This window comes from Ceratotherium simum, chromosome 12, assembly GCF_057802395.1.
Source record: "Ceratotherium simum simum isolate JZ-2026a chromosome 12, ASM5780239v1, whole genome shotgun sequence".
In the NCBI taxonomy this organism is placed as follows: Eukaryota; Metazoa; Chordata; class Mammalia; order Perissodactyla; family Rhinocerotidae; genus Ceratotherium; species Ceratotherium simum.
Window position 1 is genome coordinate 53,651,009 of NC_141911.1, and position 18,891 is coordinate 53,669,899.

Below are 18,891 nucleotides of genomic sequence, written 5' to 3' on the forward strand. Positions count from 1 at the left end.
CCCCGCCCCTTCCCCTCACTTTATTGGCTGGGCGGCCCCAGATAGGCGGGGCCGGCCCGGGGCTGGGGAGGGCAGGGGGCGGGGAGGAGGAGGAAGGCGCTGGCGGGCAGTGATGGCGGCGGGTGATGGGGACGTGAAGCTAGGCACCCTGGGGAGTGGCAGCGAGAGCAGCAGCGACGGCAGCAGCGAGAGCCCGGGCAGCGCGGGAGCGGCAGCAGAAGGGGGCGGCTGGGCGGCAGCAGCGTTGGCGCTTCTGACGGGGGGCGGGGAGATGCTGCTGAACGTGGCGCTGGTGGCGCTGGTGCTGCTGGGGGCCTACCGGCTGTGGGTGCGCTGGGGGCGGCGGGGTCTGGGCGCCGGCGCCGGGGCGGGAGAGGAGAGCCCTGCCGCCTCTCTGCCTCGCATGAAGAAGCGGGACTTCAGCTTGGAGCAGCTGCGCCAGTACGACGGGTCCCGCACCCCGCGCATCCTGCTCGCGGTCAATGGGAAAGTCTTCGACGTGACCAAAGGCAGCAAGTTCTACGGCCCGGGTGAGGAGGAGTTGGAAGGGGAGGGGGAGGACCCCCTGCAGCTCAAGCGCGACCCGCTTCTGATGGGGAGGCCCGTGGGCAGCGGGTTAGTTTGCCGAGCCTCTCGACGTCTGGACCCCCGCGCCTTGGCTGCCGCACCTGGGACGGCCCGCGCCGCACACACCCCCAGCCGCGGGACCTCCAGCTTTTCCCCCGACGTCGGGGTTCCCAGTGTCGCCCCGGGAACCAGCTCTCAGCTTTCATCATTCTCCCATCCGATTGCTCCCTGCAGCCTTTCCTTGTGCCGAATTTCTCAAAATCCTTTTAGTTGTCGCCAGTCATGCTGGCACTCAACCTTTCCGGAGCTTTCTGATTCCTGGGACAGGAGGGAGAGGAGGTTTCTAAAGTAGAGACCTGAAGTTTCAGGCCCTGTAATTCACAGCTTTCCTTTCTTTCCTCTTTTTTGCCACTGATCTCCCTTTTCCCTCTGCGGCTCCCCATAAGGCCACGTTTAGGTACACGTAGTTCCAAGTCCCAACCCCCTAGTCTGTGAAGTCCGGGCATATGAGCAACACCTCAGACTCTTTTTTTTTTTTTTTTCCTCTTTCTCAAACCAGTTTTGGTATGGAGATGCTTTCCAAGATTAACAGTGTATGTGGGATGAGGACAGACCAGAATGCGATCTTAATAAAGTCTGGGAAGGGTATTCGCCTTGAGTTTTGGGGGTGGAGCTCATATACCCAGCAGGCGTGCCTGTTTGGTTTCTTTTTCTTTTTTTTTTTTTGGTAGTAGGAAGGCAAGTATTCAAATTCAAATACACGTTGATAATGACTTCTTGTGTTTTCACTGAGGAGAAAAAACTTAAAAGAGCTATAAATTCATACCCCCATGCACCAGTCCTGCAAGTTAAAGGTTTTTAGGACTTTGCTTTCAGAGAACTGTGTATGTAGGGTGGATCGTTTAGAAACCCTTCTTTTACAATGTAGTTGTAGCATGTATTTCAGATTATGTTCATAAACTTCAGTTCAAAGTCATGGAACCTGTTGGGATACCACAAAATTGAGCAATATTGTACATCCTGGTTGTGTAATAATGCTAAGCTTAAAAAAAAAGTGACTACAATAAAAAATAAATAATAAAATTAGAGACCTAGAGTGACCTGTTATTCGAAAGAGTACGTCCAAGCCTTAAAGTCAAGGGGGTTGACAATCTAAAAACAAGTTGATTTTCTCCTTTATTTAATCTATAGTACATGAGGTTTATTGACACTTGCAAATATATACTTCTGATTTCAGGGCATGGTGGCTGGAAATGATTTTAGAAGTGCCTTGGTTTGTTGTTTGTTAATTGGAATAGAGATAAGAAATTGGAGATTTTACGTGTTGAATTATTTATTTCTTAGTTGCTTGTATTTTTGTGCATATATCGACATTCAGTCCAAGCCAGTCATAGATAGCTTGTAAAGTATTTGTTTCTGGTTATATAAATATGAAAACCAGATGTCTACCTACTTATGTCAGCTGAAATGGTTAACGCTTTTTTTGTTTACTTAACAGCATGTGGGGCAAGAGAATAGGGCCAAAGTACAGTATTTAAACAGACCAAATAATTTTTTTTAAGTCAAGGATTTACACAGTATTTTGTACCCAAAGTTTTTTCCCCCATTAGTGCTAAAATGTGTGTTCAGTGATTAGAAATTGTGTACAGATTTTAGAGTTTTAATACAGAGCTTACCCAACTAAAAGATCTGCCTTTGTAGGCCCTATCTAAACTGACAGTGAAGGAAACATTAGTGCAAACAAGCATATTAGTCCTTACACATTGTGCCTTGCCACTATCTGAAAATAGCCAGGAGAGACAGTTATAGACCCAGTTTGGCATCCTCCAGTGGCAAATGTTCTGCAACAGAAATTAAAAATTAAGATAAGAGTTATGCGTGTAATGTAGATAGCCTTTCTGTGGCTTGGGCAGTGAGGAGGCTCTTCAGATAACAGCAGAGAAGTCAGTTTTAGGTTAGCGTCCACCAATTTGATGAACAGCCTGAGTGATATTCAATTATTTTATCCTAGGTATTTATTGATCAACAACCTAATAGAGATATCTGGAATATTTTATTACTGAAAGGAACCTTAAAGGTAGCTAGATTATCTATGGGCTTGGAATATGTTAATCATCATTAATAGAAGATGTAGCACTTCCAAAAGTCTTCAAGCCAAATTTCTGGCTATGAAACAGATTTAAGTTTAGTTTTGGTTTTAATTTTTGTTTTCATCCTCAAGCCAATAAAGCAGTTTTGTAGCAGAATAATTCAGAAGCAGTAATCCTTATCTGAGAATCATAGTAGCTTGAAAGAATGAGCTAAGGGAGCCAGAAAACCTAGTTTCTATGCCTAGCCAATATCTACTCACACTTCACAATAATGGTTTTAGAGTTAAAGATTTCTTTTGTGAGGTTTTTTTCTATGTTGAAGATATTTTTCTTTTTAGTCATCAATTTTTAGAGTTCAGATTCTTAAAAAATTAAATATTGACAGTTTAATTTAGTGGAGTAAACACATGTTGGCAAACAATTGGCATTAACTATATTTGTTAATATTAAATTTAGTAACAGTTCAGGCAGTTGACCAGCATGTGAGGCAAGTGGTCATGTAAGACACAATGAATATGGGAGGAGAAAGGAAACTAGACTTGTTAAGCCCCTACTACATCAGATCCATTAATTTGTCATCTCTGCAGTGCCTTGGTGAGATTCGTAAGTGTTCCTGTCCTTCAGATGGGGAGTCTGAGGTTTAGGTATTTGGGGTAAATTGGCTTGGGTAACATAGACATGGCATTCATATCCAGATATATTTGACTACCAAGCCTATCTCTATGCTATTTCAGGTAAACTGCATCTGGGATAAACTTGTAGAGAATCTTACTGTTGTTTTTTAATACCCTCCCCTGGTTCCCATAAGGATTTAAAGCCTCGAAGAAATATACTTTCATGGCTTTGTGTTGTGCTGTCCAGTATGGTAGCCACAAGCCTCATGTGGCTTTTTAAATTTAAATTAATTACAAATAATTAAAATTGAGTTCCTCAGTCACACTAGCCACATTTCAAGTGCTCAGTAGCCACATGGTCCCATATTAAATAGTGCACTTTATAGAGTATTTCCATCTTCCCAAAGACTTCTGTTCAACAGCATTGATTCTAGAGGTCAGGATAGAAGGAGGAGGAAACTCCATTTATTGAGCTTATCTCATTTAATTTCCAAAAAGCTCTAGGAAATAAGTAATGTTCCCATTTTACAAATGTGGAAACTAAGCTCAAGTTTTGCCCAAAGTCACATATCTAATAAGTGGCAAAACTAGAAATCAAACCCAGTCTAACTGGCTTCAAAGACCTTTCCTTCCCGTTGTATTCACTACATAATATAATTTCACATGTTTCCAGAGTCGTAATAGATAAGGAAGTCTTGAACAGATAGTATGATTTTAAATAATTTAATAGTCCCGCAGTAGAACTCTACTAGAACAGTGTTTTTATTTATTCTTTAGAATGGCAAGAAATTATACAATTGACGTTTCTAATAGTTTATCCCACGTTTCTGAAATTTAGATATATTGCTTCCCCCTTATTTCATGTAGAGTACTCTTTGACATATACCAAAGCTGTATTTTTTCCAAATTATATTTTAAATTCCACTGGAAAGAAAAGTCATACATAAGAAGTACCCCATGAGATGCCTAATATTTAGCAGGCTGGAGAAAGGAGCATATGTACCTTTCAAGTATTTTTCCTCCTTTTTTAACTTTATTTTCAATATGTTAACTATTTATAGTTTACAAAATTGCAGTTGTAGCAAGAGTTGCAACATATAGACTGGGCCCAATCTGACCAATTCTTTCTTGGATGTCCTATTGACTACCCAGCTCTCATCCCAGCTTCTTGATTTGAAGCCAACTGGGTATGTTGTTTGGGGTAATGTCCATACACATCCGTTACTTACCAGTAAGATAAAAGGATCAGCTAAGTTTTTTGATGAATTTTGATACTCTGCCCAAATTTAGACTAGTTATTTCTACAATACCTACTTGGTTGGCTCCTCTGAGTTCAACATTATTCCGTTGTTTTTAATCTTTGAGGGAATTGTACTTGTGTTAAATATTAACGCAGAGTATAAAAGAGTAGCTTAAAGCAGCATGTGTGAGACCGGATGACGTTACTCAAGCTGGAAGAACGGAGTAGAGTTAGTAGCATCTGGAGGTAGCCATTCAAGTTCTTGGTTTTTTTTTTTTGAGGAATATTGCCCCTGAGCTAACATCTGTTGCCAATCTTCCTCCTTTTTTCCTTTTTTCTCCCCAAAGCCCCAGGAGATAGTTGTATGTCATGTTGTACATCCTTCTAGTTGCTCTGTGTGGGACACTGCCTCAGCATGGCTTGATGAGTGGTGCATAGGTCCACACCCAGGATCCAAACTGGCAAACCCTGGGCTGCTGAAGCCGAGCCAGTGAACTAAACTGCTACGCCACTGGGCCGGCCCCGTTCATTCAAGTTCTTTTAGTAGTTCTTTGAACCATCTGTGACATAGACCACTCCTTCCCTGTGTACCTGTGATAGACATCACTGAATAATCACTGTACTCTTAGAACCTGCATCCTGTCTCACGATGTTTAATATAGGATTTCCACTCCATTTTTAAATACTAAGAAGGAATTGCCTGGATTTCATTACCGTGTTGCTTAAGTAAGATGTGAGAAATGAGAGTTAACTGAGTCTCCAAACCAATGCATCCCTAACCTCATGGAATTTATGGTCTATTGAGGAAAACAGACAATAAACAAGCATTCAATACATAATTATAATCTGTAATTAAATATGCTATGAAAGAAATGAATAGGATGCATAACAAAGGACTTTATTTAGATTAGGTGGTTAAGAAAGGTACTTTATTTAGTTTGTCAAGAAAAGGAGGTTGATACCTAAGCAGAAACCTGAAGGAGCCAGCCATACAAAGATTGGATGTGAGAATATTTTGAAGCCCTCTAGTGCTAGATCTAGAACTGATCATATTATGTTATTCGGCAGAGAAAGAAACATCCTTATCACCTTTACTGATTTTCAGATTTGACTTCAGCCTTCATTTGATTACTGTTACCTCAGTGTTTCTTTGTCCATCCTTTTACTTTCAACCAATCTGTGTTATGTTTTATTTTTTTCCTTATAAAAAAACATAGCTGGATTTTTTCATTTAATCTAATACCAACACTATGTCTTTCAACAGCTTAATCAGTTTATATATTTTGTCATTATAGTATATTTAGATTTATTTCTACCATCTTACATAGTAATTTCTCTTTGTCATACTTTTCTTTCCCCTTTTTTCCTTCTTAGATTGATTTTTTTAGTTCCTCCTACTTTTTCTCCCCTACTGATTTGGATGCATTCTGTTTCTGTTCTTCTGGTGATTTCCTTAAGTTTTTGCTATGATCACTATTCTGAACAATATAAGAATGTTAGCCAAACTGATTTCCTTAAGTTTTTGCTGTGGACACGATCCTGAACAATACAAGAATGTTAGCCAAACATTTTTATGTGAATTAGAAAAAACTGTCTCTAAGACACTTTACTGCCGTTTGACAGAATACTTCTTATTAAATATACAAAACTACCATGTATACAAATATGGATGGTGTCCCCTGGAGTTGTGTAGTACACAGCCGTGTGTTGTGGCCCTGGTTAGAAAGCTTTCACTCCAATCCTCCCCCATCCTATTCTCTATGTTATTGCTATTAGACTTTTAGTTGCACTATATTTTTTCAAACTCCACCTCCAAACTGGTTAAATTGTTACCTTTTTTTAAATAATGAGTCCTCATTTAAATTTACCAACATAGTTACCATTTTCTTTATTCGCCATCATTTCTTGCATCTCATTCCTTGGTTCAGGGTTTAATTTTCATTTCAGTGAGGTATGTCCTATAGTTTTTTCATCGGTAGAAAAAAAAAATTCTGTCTGTATCTGCCCTCACTCAAGAATAATAGTATAGGTTTAGGATATGAAATTATAACTTGACTTGTTTTACCTGAAATCTTCAGTAGTTGTATGCCACTGTCTTCTACTTCTTTTTAAATCTGCTTTTGGTTTACTTGTCATTCCATTGATTCATCTGTTTTTTCCTTTTGGTTTAGTTGAGACTTTTTTTCCCTTTTTCTTTAGAGTTCTGCTCTTTCGCTAGGATTTGTCCAGGTGGGGATTTGATTTTTTTTTTTTTAACACATACCAGACCCTACTAAAATCTGAGGATGTGTTTTTACTTTATTTAAGAAAATTTGAACCTGTTATCTCTTCCAGTATTGTCTCCTCCATTCTCTTTATTCCTTCCTCTGGAACTCTTAATAGATACACATTCGCTTTCATTCTATCCTTCATGTCTCTTAATCTTTCCTTATGTTCCATCTCTTAATTTCTTAATAATTTTAAGTAAACATACTATAGTTCTTTAACCTGCTTCTGTTATCTTATTCTTAGGCTGCCAGTTCTCATATCTGTTGTATGTGCTCACTCCTCCATGGTGGTTTGTTTCTTCATGTAGTTTATAATTTTTATTGCACACTTCAGCAGTTACTGTCTTTTTGTTTCTTGGGGTATTTTTGTGATGTTCCATGAGCCCTGGGTTGAGGAAGTTTTCTGTAGAGTGGTTTGGGGTATGTTTCAAAATAGGGCCTCATGGAAGTTAAAAAAAACAAACTGCTGTTTTATTAGGTAACACATTCTCAAGGCAGAAAATAAGAAGGATATGTAGTGAAAAATAAGTCTTCCCACAACCTGGCCACCATGTTCCCCTGTCTGGAGGTGAGGAACTAGTGAGTATTGTTCAGAGCTATTCTCTGCAAATGCAAGCATGTGGATATGTACTTTTCCCCACATGCTAATTGTAGCATAGTATGCAAACCTTTAACAATATTTTAATATCTTGAGAGCCTTTCATATCAGTATAAGGAAAGCCATCTTATTTATTCTTTTGAATATATGCATAATATTCTATTATATGAATATATCATAATTTAACAGTCCACTCTTAATAAACATTTGTTTCCAATCTCTTGTTACTACATGGTACTGCTATAAATATTCATGTACATGTCATTTTACATATGTGAGTAAAATTACTGAATCTTAGGGTATGTGCATTTTTAATTTCAGTACTTATTTCTGAATTGCCCTCCAGAGAAGTTGGACCAATTTACACTTCTATAAAAATGCCCCTTTCTTATCCCCTTGCCAAAAATGTGATATGAAACTTCTTGGTCTTTATCTGAGAAGTTAAAATGATATCTCAATATTGTTTTAATTTACATTTCTCTTTTTCTCAGTGATGTTGAATATCTTTACAAATTTGAGTCATTTATGTTTCCTTTCCTACAAATTGTCTGTTCATATATTCTTTTTCCTTTTTTTTTTTTTTTTTTGGTGAGGAAGATTAGCCCTGAGCTAACATCTGTTGCCAATCCTCCTCTTTTCGCTGAGGACGATTGGCCCTGGGCTAACATCCGTGCTTATCATCCTCTACTTTACATGGGACGCCGCCACAGCATGGCTTGACAAGCAGTGCGTCGGTGCGTGCCTGGGATCCGAACCTGTGAACCCCGGGCCGCTGCAGCAGAGTGCGTGCACTTAACCTCTATGCCACCAGGCCAGCCCACATGTATTCTTTACTACAGTTTTCAATCATGATATTGGTCTTTTCTTACTGATTTTAGGTGTTCTTTAAAAAGTGCATCAGCCTTTGCTGCAGGTGTTTTTCCTCATTTATTTGCCTTTTTACTTTGTTTATGGTGTTTTTAATACTTTTATGGTTTCAGTTTTTCAGTTCCATTTGAAATTTATTTTAAGATGTGAAATAAGAATCCAACTTTTGTTTTTGTGTTTTTACAGAAGGCTGTTCAGTTATCCCAACACCATTTATAGAGTAATTCTTTTTTTCCCCAACACTTGCAGTATTACCTTTACTGTTTGCTAAGTTCCAATAAATATTTAAGTCCATGCTGTTTTTTCACCTTAGAATTGTCATTCTACATGGGCTGTGTAAACTCAGGCCCCACTCCCGCATGTGGCAAAGTCCTGGGGTTTTAATTTTTCAGTCTTCCATGAGCCCTGGGGCCAAGGCTATGAGCTCAACTCACAGTATTGCTGAGAGCCTTCTAGAGTGAATTTCAGAAGCAGGATTGAGTTTTCAGTCCCTCTTGGAATTATAGTATTCAGGAGATTTATCTAGTTTGGCCTCCAACTTCAGGCACATAAAATACTTGCCGCATTTTGTACCAAGGCCTCTAAGCTCTGCCCAATGTCACACATTGGGAGGAGCCTCTAGAACCCAGATATCTTGGCTTCTTGAGAGGTATACTTTCAGTTTTACCATGCTGCCTTCTCTCTAAAAGTCTTGGGACTGTATAAAAAAATAATATTTAGGGGCCGAGCCCAGTGGCGCAAGCGTTTAAGTGTGCGCACTCCGCTGCGGCGGCCCTGGATTTGCGGTTCGGATCCCAGGCACACACCCACGCACAGCTTGGTGAGCCATGCTGTGGCGGCATCCCATATAAAGTGGAGGAAGATGGGCACGGATGTTAGCCCAGGGCTAGTCTTCCTCAGCAAAAAAAAGAGGAGGATTGGCAGATGTTAGCACAGGGCTGATCTCCCTCACACACACAAAAAAATAATAATATTTATTAGTTGGATTTCATTTAGTCACTTTTACGTATTTCTTCATATTTTCCTAGGCCATTATAATCTCATTTGGAATAAATTACTCAATACCAAGTATTATTAGATTTTTTTAAAACTTGCTTTAATAATCACAAAAGACTATTGTGAAAACAGGCCAGAAAACTGTTTATAAACGTTAATGAATTAAAGTTTGTCTCTGAGAGCTGTGGTTTTTATACCATGGATATAACTAAAATATTCATTCTAGAATTTTCTCCATAAATACTAATGTAGCTACATAATTATCTTAATAATCACAAAATTATCTGTTACATATTTTAGGTATTTTATTCCTCCTGAAATTTTCTGTTCAGTTATTCTTTAAAACATTGTTTTACAATGACCACATGTTGCCTTTTCAAAAGTACCTCACCCCATTCTACCTGATTGTATTAAAGTAAGCAGTTTCAGGATACACTGACTAATAGATTTACTGACTTTTGAACTTTAGAAATCTGTACCATAAGTTGTGTTAACTCTTAAGAGCGCTGATGAAATCAGAATTCTAACTGGTAAAATGTCATTTCGGTATGTTTAAGAATATCTTTGAAGTGAGGTTTATATTTAAAATGATGTCTTAGGGGCCAGCCCGGTGGCTTGAGAGGTTAAGTGCGCATGCTCTGCTGTGGCGGCCCAAGGTTCACCGGTTCGGATCCCGGGTGCGCACCAGCGTGCCGCTTGTCAAGCCATGCTGTGGCGGTGTGCCATATAAAGTGGAGGAAGATGGGCACGGATGTTAGCCCAGGGCCAGTCTTCCTCAGCAAAAAGAGAAGGATTGGCAGATGTTAGCACAGGGCTGATCTTCCTCACAAAAAATTAAATAAAATAAACAGATGTCTTAGAATATTTGTTATATAACTACATTTAAGAGACTCTGCTTTGACTGAATAGTTGCTGTTCATTTTTTGTAGCAAGAATTTTCTTGAAATTATAAATCCATTTTTGTATCAGCATTATATTTTAGTCTTTGATAAAGCAACAGAATATAATTCTCCTAGTTATTACTGAAATGTTAATTTCTAGATGAGCCTTAATAGTTAACCTGATAAGTTTATATAAGCTAGCCTTTATTTATCTATGCATGCATGTATATATGTAAAGTATACCACACCTAAAAACCGAATACCACTTAAAAATGCTTTCCTTGGGTAGCTCTTTGGTATTTTAGTATATGGATAGCTAAGTGTAGTTATCAAAATATTGGAATCAGTAACATTTAGATTTGTTATGTAAAGGGGTAGTCGAATGGGGAGGTATTGCTGACTTCTCAGATATGCTTCTGGTTGTATTATGAATGCAGAGAAATGTACTTTAATTAGACCTCAAATCCTCCTTTCTCTGAGCAACCCATCCAGTTCCAACTCTAGTTCTTAATCTTAATGTTATGTTCTTTATGGTCTTACAGGAAAAAGTACAGAAAACTGTTACCAGAAAGACCTTTTCAGAAGTTAAATGCTTCCTGAGGGAAATTGTAAACATGTGGAGAAGACAGCTTAATATAGTTTAGAGAGTGGGGAAATATGTTAATCACTGAATCATTCTTTTCTATTCAAGAGTTAACAAAACATCATTTTGTCTAGAATTAGGCTTGGATTATTAACTATTGACTCAAATTCACTGTTACTAAGTCAGCCATCTGAAACCAAAAAAAGAACATGTTTTGTGAAGTTTTTTTTTGTTTGTTTGTGTTTTTTTTTGTTTTTTTTTTTTTTTTCCCCCCAAAGCCCCAGCAGATAGTTGCATGTCATAGCTGCACATCCTTCTAGTTGCTGTATGTGGGACTCGGCCCCAGGATGGACGGAGAAGTGGTGCCTCGATGCGCACCCGGGATCCGAACCCGGGCCGCCAGCATTGCAGCGCGGGCACTCAACCACCAAGCCACAGGGCCGGCCCAATGTGAAGTTTTGTTTTTACATTCGTTCAATGTTGAGGCCTCCTTAGGGAAATTACTGGAGAATTTTGCTAGAGAATGCACTGATATATATTTATATAGTCAAAGATGGAGGATTTTCTATTTTTATAATGATCATATTTTCTTCTCTCATTCTTACCATTATGGTTTATACTCTGAAGTACCGTGAAGTAGATTGACTTTTGCGGGCCAGGGAGGTAGATATAAGAAAATGCTAAGAAAAGCTGTTGGTGTCTACAGCTTTTTTGTTAATTCTCTTCCATTTTGATTTAACAGATATTCTAAAATATCCATTCCCCTGAAATTTTGTAATTGGTGAAATGCTCCAATTTTCAGGGTTGTCCTTCCATCTTTGGATTTGTGTGTCCTCTGTGTGTTTTCTCAAAGTGTACTGTGTTTGGGGTATTAGAAAAGTGGAAATAGTACCTCCCAGTTCTGTCAGTAATTTTTGGCAAGTCAGTGAATGCCTCTGCTCCAGTTCATCTGCCAAGTGGAGAGGGCAAAAACTGTCCCTTCCACTTTGCAAGACTGTGAGAGAGTAAAGTGAGATTACTAGAAAGTCCTTTAAAAAGTTGAAACTATTGTTTTACATTTGTAGGTTTTTAAAGCCGTGATCAGTTTTATTTTTCCTTGCTCATTGCTGTTTTAAGTTTGTAAGCATCGCTCCAGTCAGCATTAAGAGGCTGTATAGTGATTATTTTGTTGTTGTTTCTCAAGAAAAAAATCACACTAGTTCAATATGTATACGGCCTCCATCTCCTGAACATAGCCGTTGCCACAAAGCATGTGGAGTTATGAAAAAAAGAAAGATACAACTGTTTTAAGGTAGGCTACTTTTCTTTTCCCTAGAGACCATTCTTGCTTAATTTTGAAAGTTAACATTTCTTGGGGCCAGCCCAGTGGCGTAGTAGTTAAGTTCGCGCGCTCCCCTTCCGTGGCCCGTGGTTCACAGGTTCGGATCCCGGGCGCGGACCTACGCACTGCTTATCAGACCATGCTGTGGCAGTGTCCCACATATAAAGTAGAGGAAGATGGGCACAGATGTTAGCCCGGGGCCAATCTTCCTCAACAAAAAGAGGAGGATTGGCAACAGATGTTAGCTCAGGGCTAATCTTCCTCACCAAAAAAAAAAAGTTAACATTTCTCTAAAATAATTAACTCTGATTTAATGAACTTAGATTTTACTCTGTAAATAGAAACAATATTGAATTTCTTTCTTTTAAACATGGAATACCCTTTTGAATGTCAGTTGAGATAATGAGCAAAAGTTTGAAAGTTATAAATGTTGGCTAATTGTAAATTGTGTCCTGTTTTCTTATATAGAAGACAAATTTGAAAGTATAAAATGGAAAAAAATAAATAAATAAAATAAAATAAAAGTATAAAATGGTAGTCTAAGTTTATATTAATAGGAGAATGATTAAATAAATTATAGGTATATCCATTAAGTGGGAAAATTAATAAACATTAAATGATAATTGTGATAGTCACCTAATATTAAGTAGCAATGTGGGAAATACTTAAGAATGGGAAAAGCAGAATAAACCAGTACTTCACTGGAAGTATTACCTTTATTTTCATGTTAGTAGATCAATACCTAATAATACTACTTTGAAAATTTATTGCTAAATGCCACTCTGGTTCCATGCAGTAAACTTTTCAGAGAATGAGTTTCTCATATCCAATGAACTTTATGGTGCAGTGCTTTCTGTAATTCAAATTAATGTCCATAAATATTTAGATTTTTGTCTATTTAAGCAAAGTTTTGAATTCTACTCTCAAAGATACAGATACTTTTCTTGACACGTAACCTTCAATTTCCTAAATGCTGTCAAATATGAATGTGGGTATAATCATTATTCTGCTCATTTAAAAATCAAGGAATTTCCAGTTTTTCCTACGTGTTTACTTCTCATTAGAAAATAATGTATTTTGGAAATCTTATTTATTAGCACATAATCTTAAGACAATATTTTAAACAGAAAAATCTACATGGTCTGCTCTGCAGCCTAAGATGAAGAGAGAATTAACTTTTAAAAGATTTTTATTATGAAAATCATCTTTTAAATAGCCAGACTTTACCAATTATATGAAGTAAAATTTTCCCCTCCATTCCCCAGAAATGTTGCCACTATTAAGTGTTTGGTCTGTATTCTTCCTGGTGTTTTTCATGCATATACAAACACATGTAAAATGTGCATACATGTATATTCTTTCTTTAATTCAAAGTGAATCATACTATATACTCATCTGAATTGCTTTCTTCAGTTAGTATATCATGAACTGGTTTCTATGTCTGTACATATAGAGTTACCTAATTCTTTTTGATAGCTGTGTACTATTCCATTAAATTAATGTACTATAATTTATTTAACCAATTTCTTGACATAGAAAATTAGGTTGTTTTGTTAGATTAGATTTTGTTTATTAGTGTGTGTTTTAAACAATTGAAGTGTCTTTTTTATTATATATTTGGGTGGAGATTTTGCTTACCATGAGTGAATCTATTTAAACTAAAGGGTCAAAATCTAGAGTTTCTCCTTTTTTGGAATTACAGCTCATTCACTTGGAAGAAATTTATTCTGTTCCCACTTCATGCCAAGCACTGTGCGAGGCATTGAGGATGCAGAGATGAGCAAGACAGCTGCTGCTCTCAAGGACAGACTTTGGGAATGGCTCACTTCTGTCAGCCTATAAATCATGCCATCCCCGCTAGAGAAGGTGGTTCCTAATTCCTTGGACAAAATACTAATCATTTTGTGTCAATCAGAAGAACTGTTCGTTGCAGCCACTTCTCCTGTTTCCCAAAAGCTGCAAATGGAAAACATTATTTTCTCTAATGACTTTTCATAGTTTATTTGGATAATTATGAGTATATTATGGTAGTCAGGTGATATTTATTTTGAAAATGGGTCATATTTCTGATCAGACCATTCAGCGAAGATTTGTTGAACATCTACATGTGCTGGGCACTGAACCAGTTGCTGGGGGTACAGAGATGATAGTCTCTGCTCTCATAGAGTTACAACCTGCGTTGGATAGGAGAAAGAAAAATGTTTGAGATCCACAGTTCACTTGAGTCTTTGCATAGTACATATCCAGTGGATGCTCTGTTGATTATTTTTAGATGCCAATGAATTAACATCCATCAGCAAAGCATCGTTTCCCCTCAAGCAAACTGGCTTCCAAACCTAACTGCTTAATTTTCCTCTTCTCCCTAATACCTCACTGTCTTCACCTTGGAGTACAGGTTTTGCGATATCTGAAATAATTGAAATTTAAGGTTTAAATTTTCAGTGAAAAGCTTTACTTTGGTCAAAAGGCAGATTTCCAAGAAACTTCTTCAGATTTCCCCAATTAATATCTGTGCATGTTTTGAAATTAAGGCTATGTACCAAATATGAGTCATTATGAGGTTTTTTTTATTTGACTTTTTCCTTTGAGACATTCTAAAATATTGTTAGGTAATCTAAATAATTTCTTTTTTTCCTGCAGCGGGTCCATATGGAATATTTGCTGGTAGGGATGCCTCCAGAGGACTGGCGACATTTTGCCTGGATAAAGATGCACTTAAAGATGAATATGATGACCTCTCAGATCTGAATGCTGTACAAATGGAGAGTGTTCGAGAATGGGAAATGCAATTTAAAGGTACCTTCATTCTGTTGGGTTCTTTGGAATTATTAAATTTATAGCCAAAAAAAGTGTATACTATTTCACATTCTTTAAGAGCCTAAGGATATCATCTGTTTTCATCACTGTTATTATTTGATGATAAACATAGCTAAATATCAATATGATTGTTACATGTGATTATTATTTATAAAATCCATATTTAAAAATTGACTTATTACAAACTATAAGTCTAACAAAAATTGTGACACCTTTATTTAGTCTTAGCAATCTTGTTCATTAAGGTATAGTTTTTTTTAAATTTAGGCTTATAATTAAAGCTGAATTGATTACTGATATTGACACTATAATTTATTACGAAATTATTTTATTGATCTTACCCTTGAACCATAAAGAAAAAATGTCATTCCCCTTTATTATGCCCTTGTGACATCAATTATTAGCACCTGTGTTACACTCTGGGCAGCTATTTATATGACCTGTGGATCCCTTGGTGTAGTTCTTCTTGGCACTTGCGCTCATTCTACTGTATGAAGCAGTCCTCCTATCTTATACTCGTGGTTTGTCAGTTAATTCACTTACCTAGGTTCAAATTCCTAACCAAGAAATAACTAAACATGTATCACCTTGGACATAACAGTGTTCTAAATTAAACACCTGGTAACATAAAAACAAGCAATGTAACAGAGATCTAAGAGGAGAGTTTGGTAGGAGAAAGAATGATAATGGGACAGGGGCCACACACTGAGACCTCAAAGAACACAGGATAATGAGTAACAAATTAATTTTCGTCCCCTCATTTGGTTTATCTTTCTTTCTGTGACTAGCATATGTCACATTTTCTCAAGACTATTTCCTGGTGGGTCTACTTACCATGTGATTTTCCACCTCATGCATTCTTCTCCCTTCCGCAGCCCTACGAAAGTCACCATTTCCTTGTTTGTTGTCTTCTCTGGACCAAACTATTAACCCTACATTTTATTTCATCTCAGTTCTATACAAAATCCAATATATTTATAGATCTTAAATAACTGTTGGAAATGCCCTGTGTTGCCAACTTGTTTCTTTAATTATAGTACTTCGGGCTATTAAGATTTAAAGAACTATTCTGAGACTCACAATGCACGTTAGAGTTAGACCAGTTTCAGAGTACATGTCCCCAGACCTAACCGAAGAGCCTGGAATGGGCAGCTCCAAGATGGATCCTGGACACACATATTTTTTAAAAAGATCTCCAAGTGATTATGATGCAGTGTCCTTGATTAAGACCTGGTAGTATGGAACATTCTCCTGCAAAGCACAGTTCCCAAGCTTTGTAAGTTCCCTAACCTGTTTTCTTTTGTTCAAGCTTTACATGAGTACAAAGGCCAGCCAAGGTGAGCAATAGGAAAAACTTAGTGTATTCTATATGATTCTAAAAGAGGCAAATGTCTTCCCTGCTGTATAATGGAATAATGAAACAAATTTGATTGCTACTGATTTATCTTTTGATGTATCTTTCAGAAAAATATGATTATGTAGGCAGACTCCTAAAACCAGGGGAAGAACCATCAGAATATACAGATGAAGAAGATACCAAGGATCACAATAAACAGGATTGAACTTTGTAAACAACCAAAGTCAGGGGCCTTCAGAACTGCAATTCTTACTCCCTTTCACAGAATGTCCAGCGTCTTTGGGTTTGGTTCACCTGCTGCAAAAAACATTCAACAAATTTGTACAAGCTAAATGAGTCTCACTATGAAGATTTGAATACTAGATATTATTTATGCTGCCACACTCATTTGTTGCAGTTGTGTGTAATGTCTGGTGGGGCTTCATCATCGTGAAAAGTAGGAGACAGGGATTTTTTAAAGAGCAGGAAAGTCAACAGGTTATTTTTCCCTTTTTTCTTTTATTTTTCTTCTTTTTTTTAAATCAGAGACAACCAGATATGTCTTTGTACTTAAGTGTACAAATCTCCTCAAAAAACAGCAAAGGATTCCTATTTCATGTGCTGTGTTTTTGTTTTAGCATTGAGAGAGGGAGGAGACCTAGGCAGGAGGGGTCGGGGTACACATCAGTTTGAGTAGTTTAGGCTACTGAAACATTGAAATCTGAATTCCCAAACTTTTCTTTTTGGGTTTTGTCAGGGAAAAGAAAAACACCTTTATTTCTAAGAAATCTTGGGAAATTAGGAGAAGGGATTTCAAGTTGATTTAAGTCAAAGCTAATTCCCCAACGGTAAGATCATTTGAAACTAGTTTTTATCCCTTCCCTTTACCTTGATCAAATCAATATTAATTGTGCCTTATTTCACTTACATAGACTTGAATTGTTTTTCGGGAAAGCCCCTATGTGAATTCAGAAGTCACTACAAGCAGCATTGAGAGTGAAGTTGGAATATTCTGTTGACCGCAAAACCTTGATGTCATTCTGTGTATATAGAATGTAAAAGGAATATTCAGTGTTACTGCCATATATGTTGATATACACAAACTTAATTAGCATTGTAATGGCCAAATGCATTCTCCCATGCTTTTCTGTTTTCAAAAAAATTGAAAAACAAATCAACTCTGTCCCCCAACAGCTGCCTAATTTTAGGAGTCTGACCCTCACATCTCATTGGTGTGGGTGCATGGGGCCGTAGTATGGATGTCGTATGGGTGTGTCTGAATGTGTGTGAGAGCACCTTGGAAGGGACTCTGCAGATACTGTAAATACCAGTACCATTTTAATAAAGCATGTACAATATACCAAAATAAGCTTGAGTTGGACTTTATATACAAACTGTAAGCCAGTGCATTATGATATGGTAGTCAAGATTGTGCATTTGATCCAAGGTAAGGAAAAAATCTTGGAAATGAAAAGCAGGCACTGGTTAACCAAGTTGTACACATTGTACCACATTCACTGTAACTTTAGGAAGAAATTCCACTTTGTGGAACATTCTCAAGAGATCTGAGATTATTCAGGTAAGAATTGATATATAAAAATGTACATATTTATATTTTGATGCCAACTGATTATACTAGAAGTAATAGCACTCCAGGTGGTAGTTATTGAACACAACAATAAAGGATATTATACTGATAGTATTAAATTCTCCTATTGTTAGTTTGGAAAAGCGGTTACTAAAAGCCCTATTTGTGTCAGTTATTTGATTTCATCATGACTATTTTAGGTTCTTGGTTGGGGACAAGTTACACCAAAAAAGACAATTTTATTTAACAAGTCACCAGTTAAAGAAAAGACTTCTCCTGCGGTATGAGTATAATATGTGCACAAGCCATCAAAGAAAGGAGAACTTTTAATTGCAATAATAAGCTCAAGTATGTAAAATACTAGATTCTATTATATTCAGTCTTGGAATGTTTGGTAGAAAATGATGAACTTCAGCCAAATCTTTGCTGAAGACTGGTTGTAAAGACTGAAGAATGTTGGTAAATGCTTTGTGTGTTTTTATGTAAAATATTTTCTAAAATTTGTTAAAGTAAATGTCCTCTGTAGTAAAGTGATATATGTATGAATCATTTGAGCCTGAAGTTCAGCAAGAAATCTACCCTTGTGAATAGAGAAACCCTAAATATTCATGCAGTAAAAATTATGCAGTCTGTTAAGAAAAATGAGTAATTTTGTGTTTTGAACTTGAAATAAACAGTGTTCTGTAGACAATTCCTCAATTTCAGTTGAGTGTCCTCATTCTGCAGTAGTTTGATGGGTGGTCTGAGTGAAAGGCCGGAGCTGTGGTGGTAGTGCCGCTGTTGTTTGCCCCCTTAGCCACTATTTCCCTAGCTTACCTGATTATTAGAAACACTTGAGGTAACTAAAATATAAATTCCTGGTCCCCAATCCAAACCTACCACCCACTGAGCCAGAATCAAAAGAGAATGGGTCTCAGACTCTATCTGTAAGAAATGCCTTGGGTAATGATGATCAGGCATATTTGAGAAACACCATCTAATCTTTTCAAGTTATATTGTCCATGTTTGTCATCCATTTGAAATGGAACTTAAGTAATTTTGGTCTGATTCCCTGTATTTAGTTTTGTATCATTCTCTAAACTTAGAGTTTCTTAGTTAAAAATCAGGAGATTTCACATAAAAATCT

The 18,891-nt window shown here is 37.3% G+C and overlaps 1 protein-coding gene across 1 annotated transcript; it reads left to right on the forward strand.

The window, feature by feature from the left end:
- Nucleotides 1-97: 97 nt before the first annotated feature.
- PGRMC2 (progesterone receptor membrane component 2) lies at nucleotides 98-18,456 on the forward strand. Its single transcript, XM_004426504.3, has 3 exons — nucleotides 98-530; nucleotides 14,665-14,820; nucleotides 16,306-18,456. The coding sequence occupies exons 1-3, from the start codon at nucleotides 113-115 to the stop codon at nucleotides 16,401-16,403; spliced, it is 672 nt and encodes a 223-aa protein (XP_004426561.1). The 5' UTR covers nucleotides 98-112; the 3' UTR covers nucleotides 16,404-18,456.
- The last annotated feature ends 435 nt before the right edge of the window (nucleotides 18,457-18,891 follow it).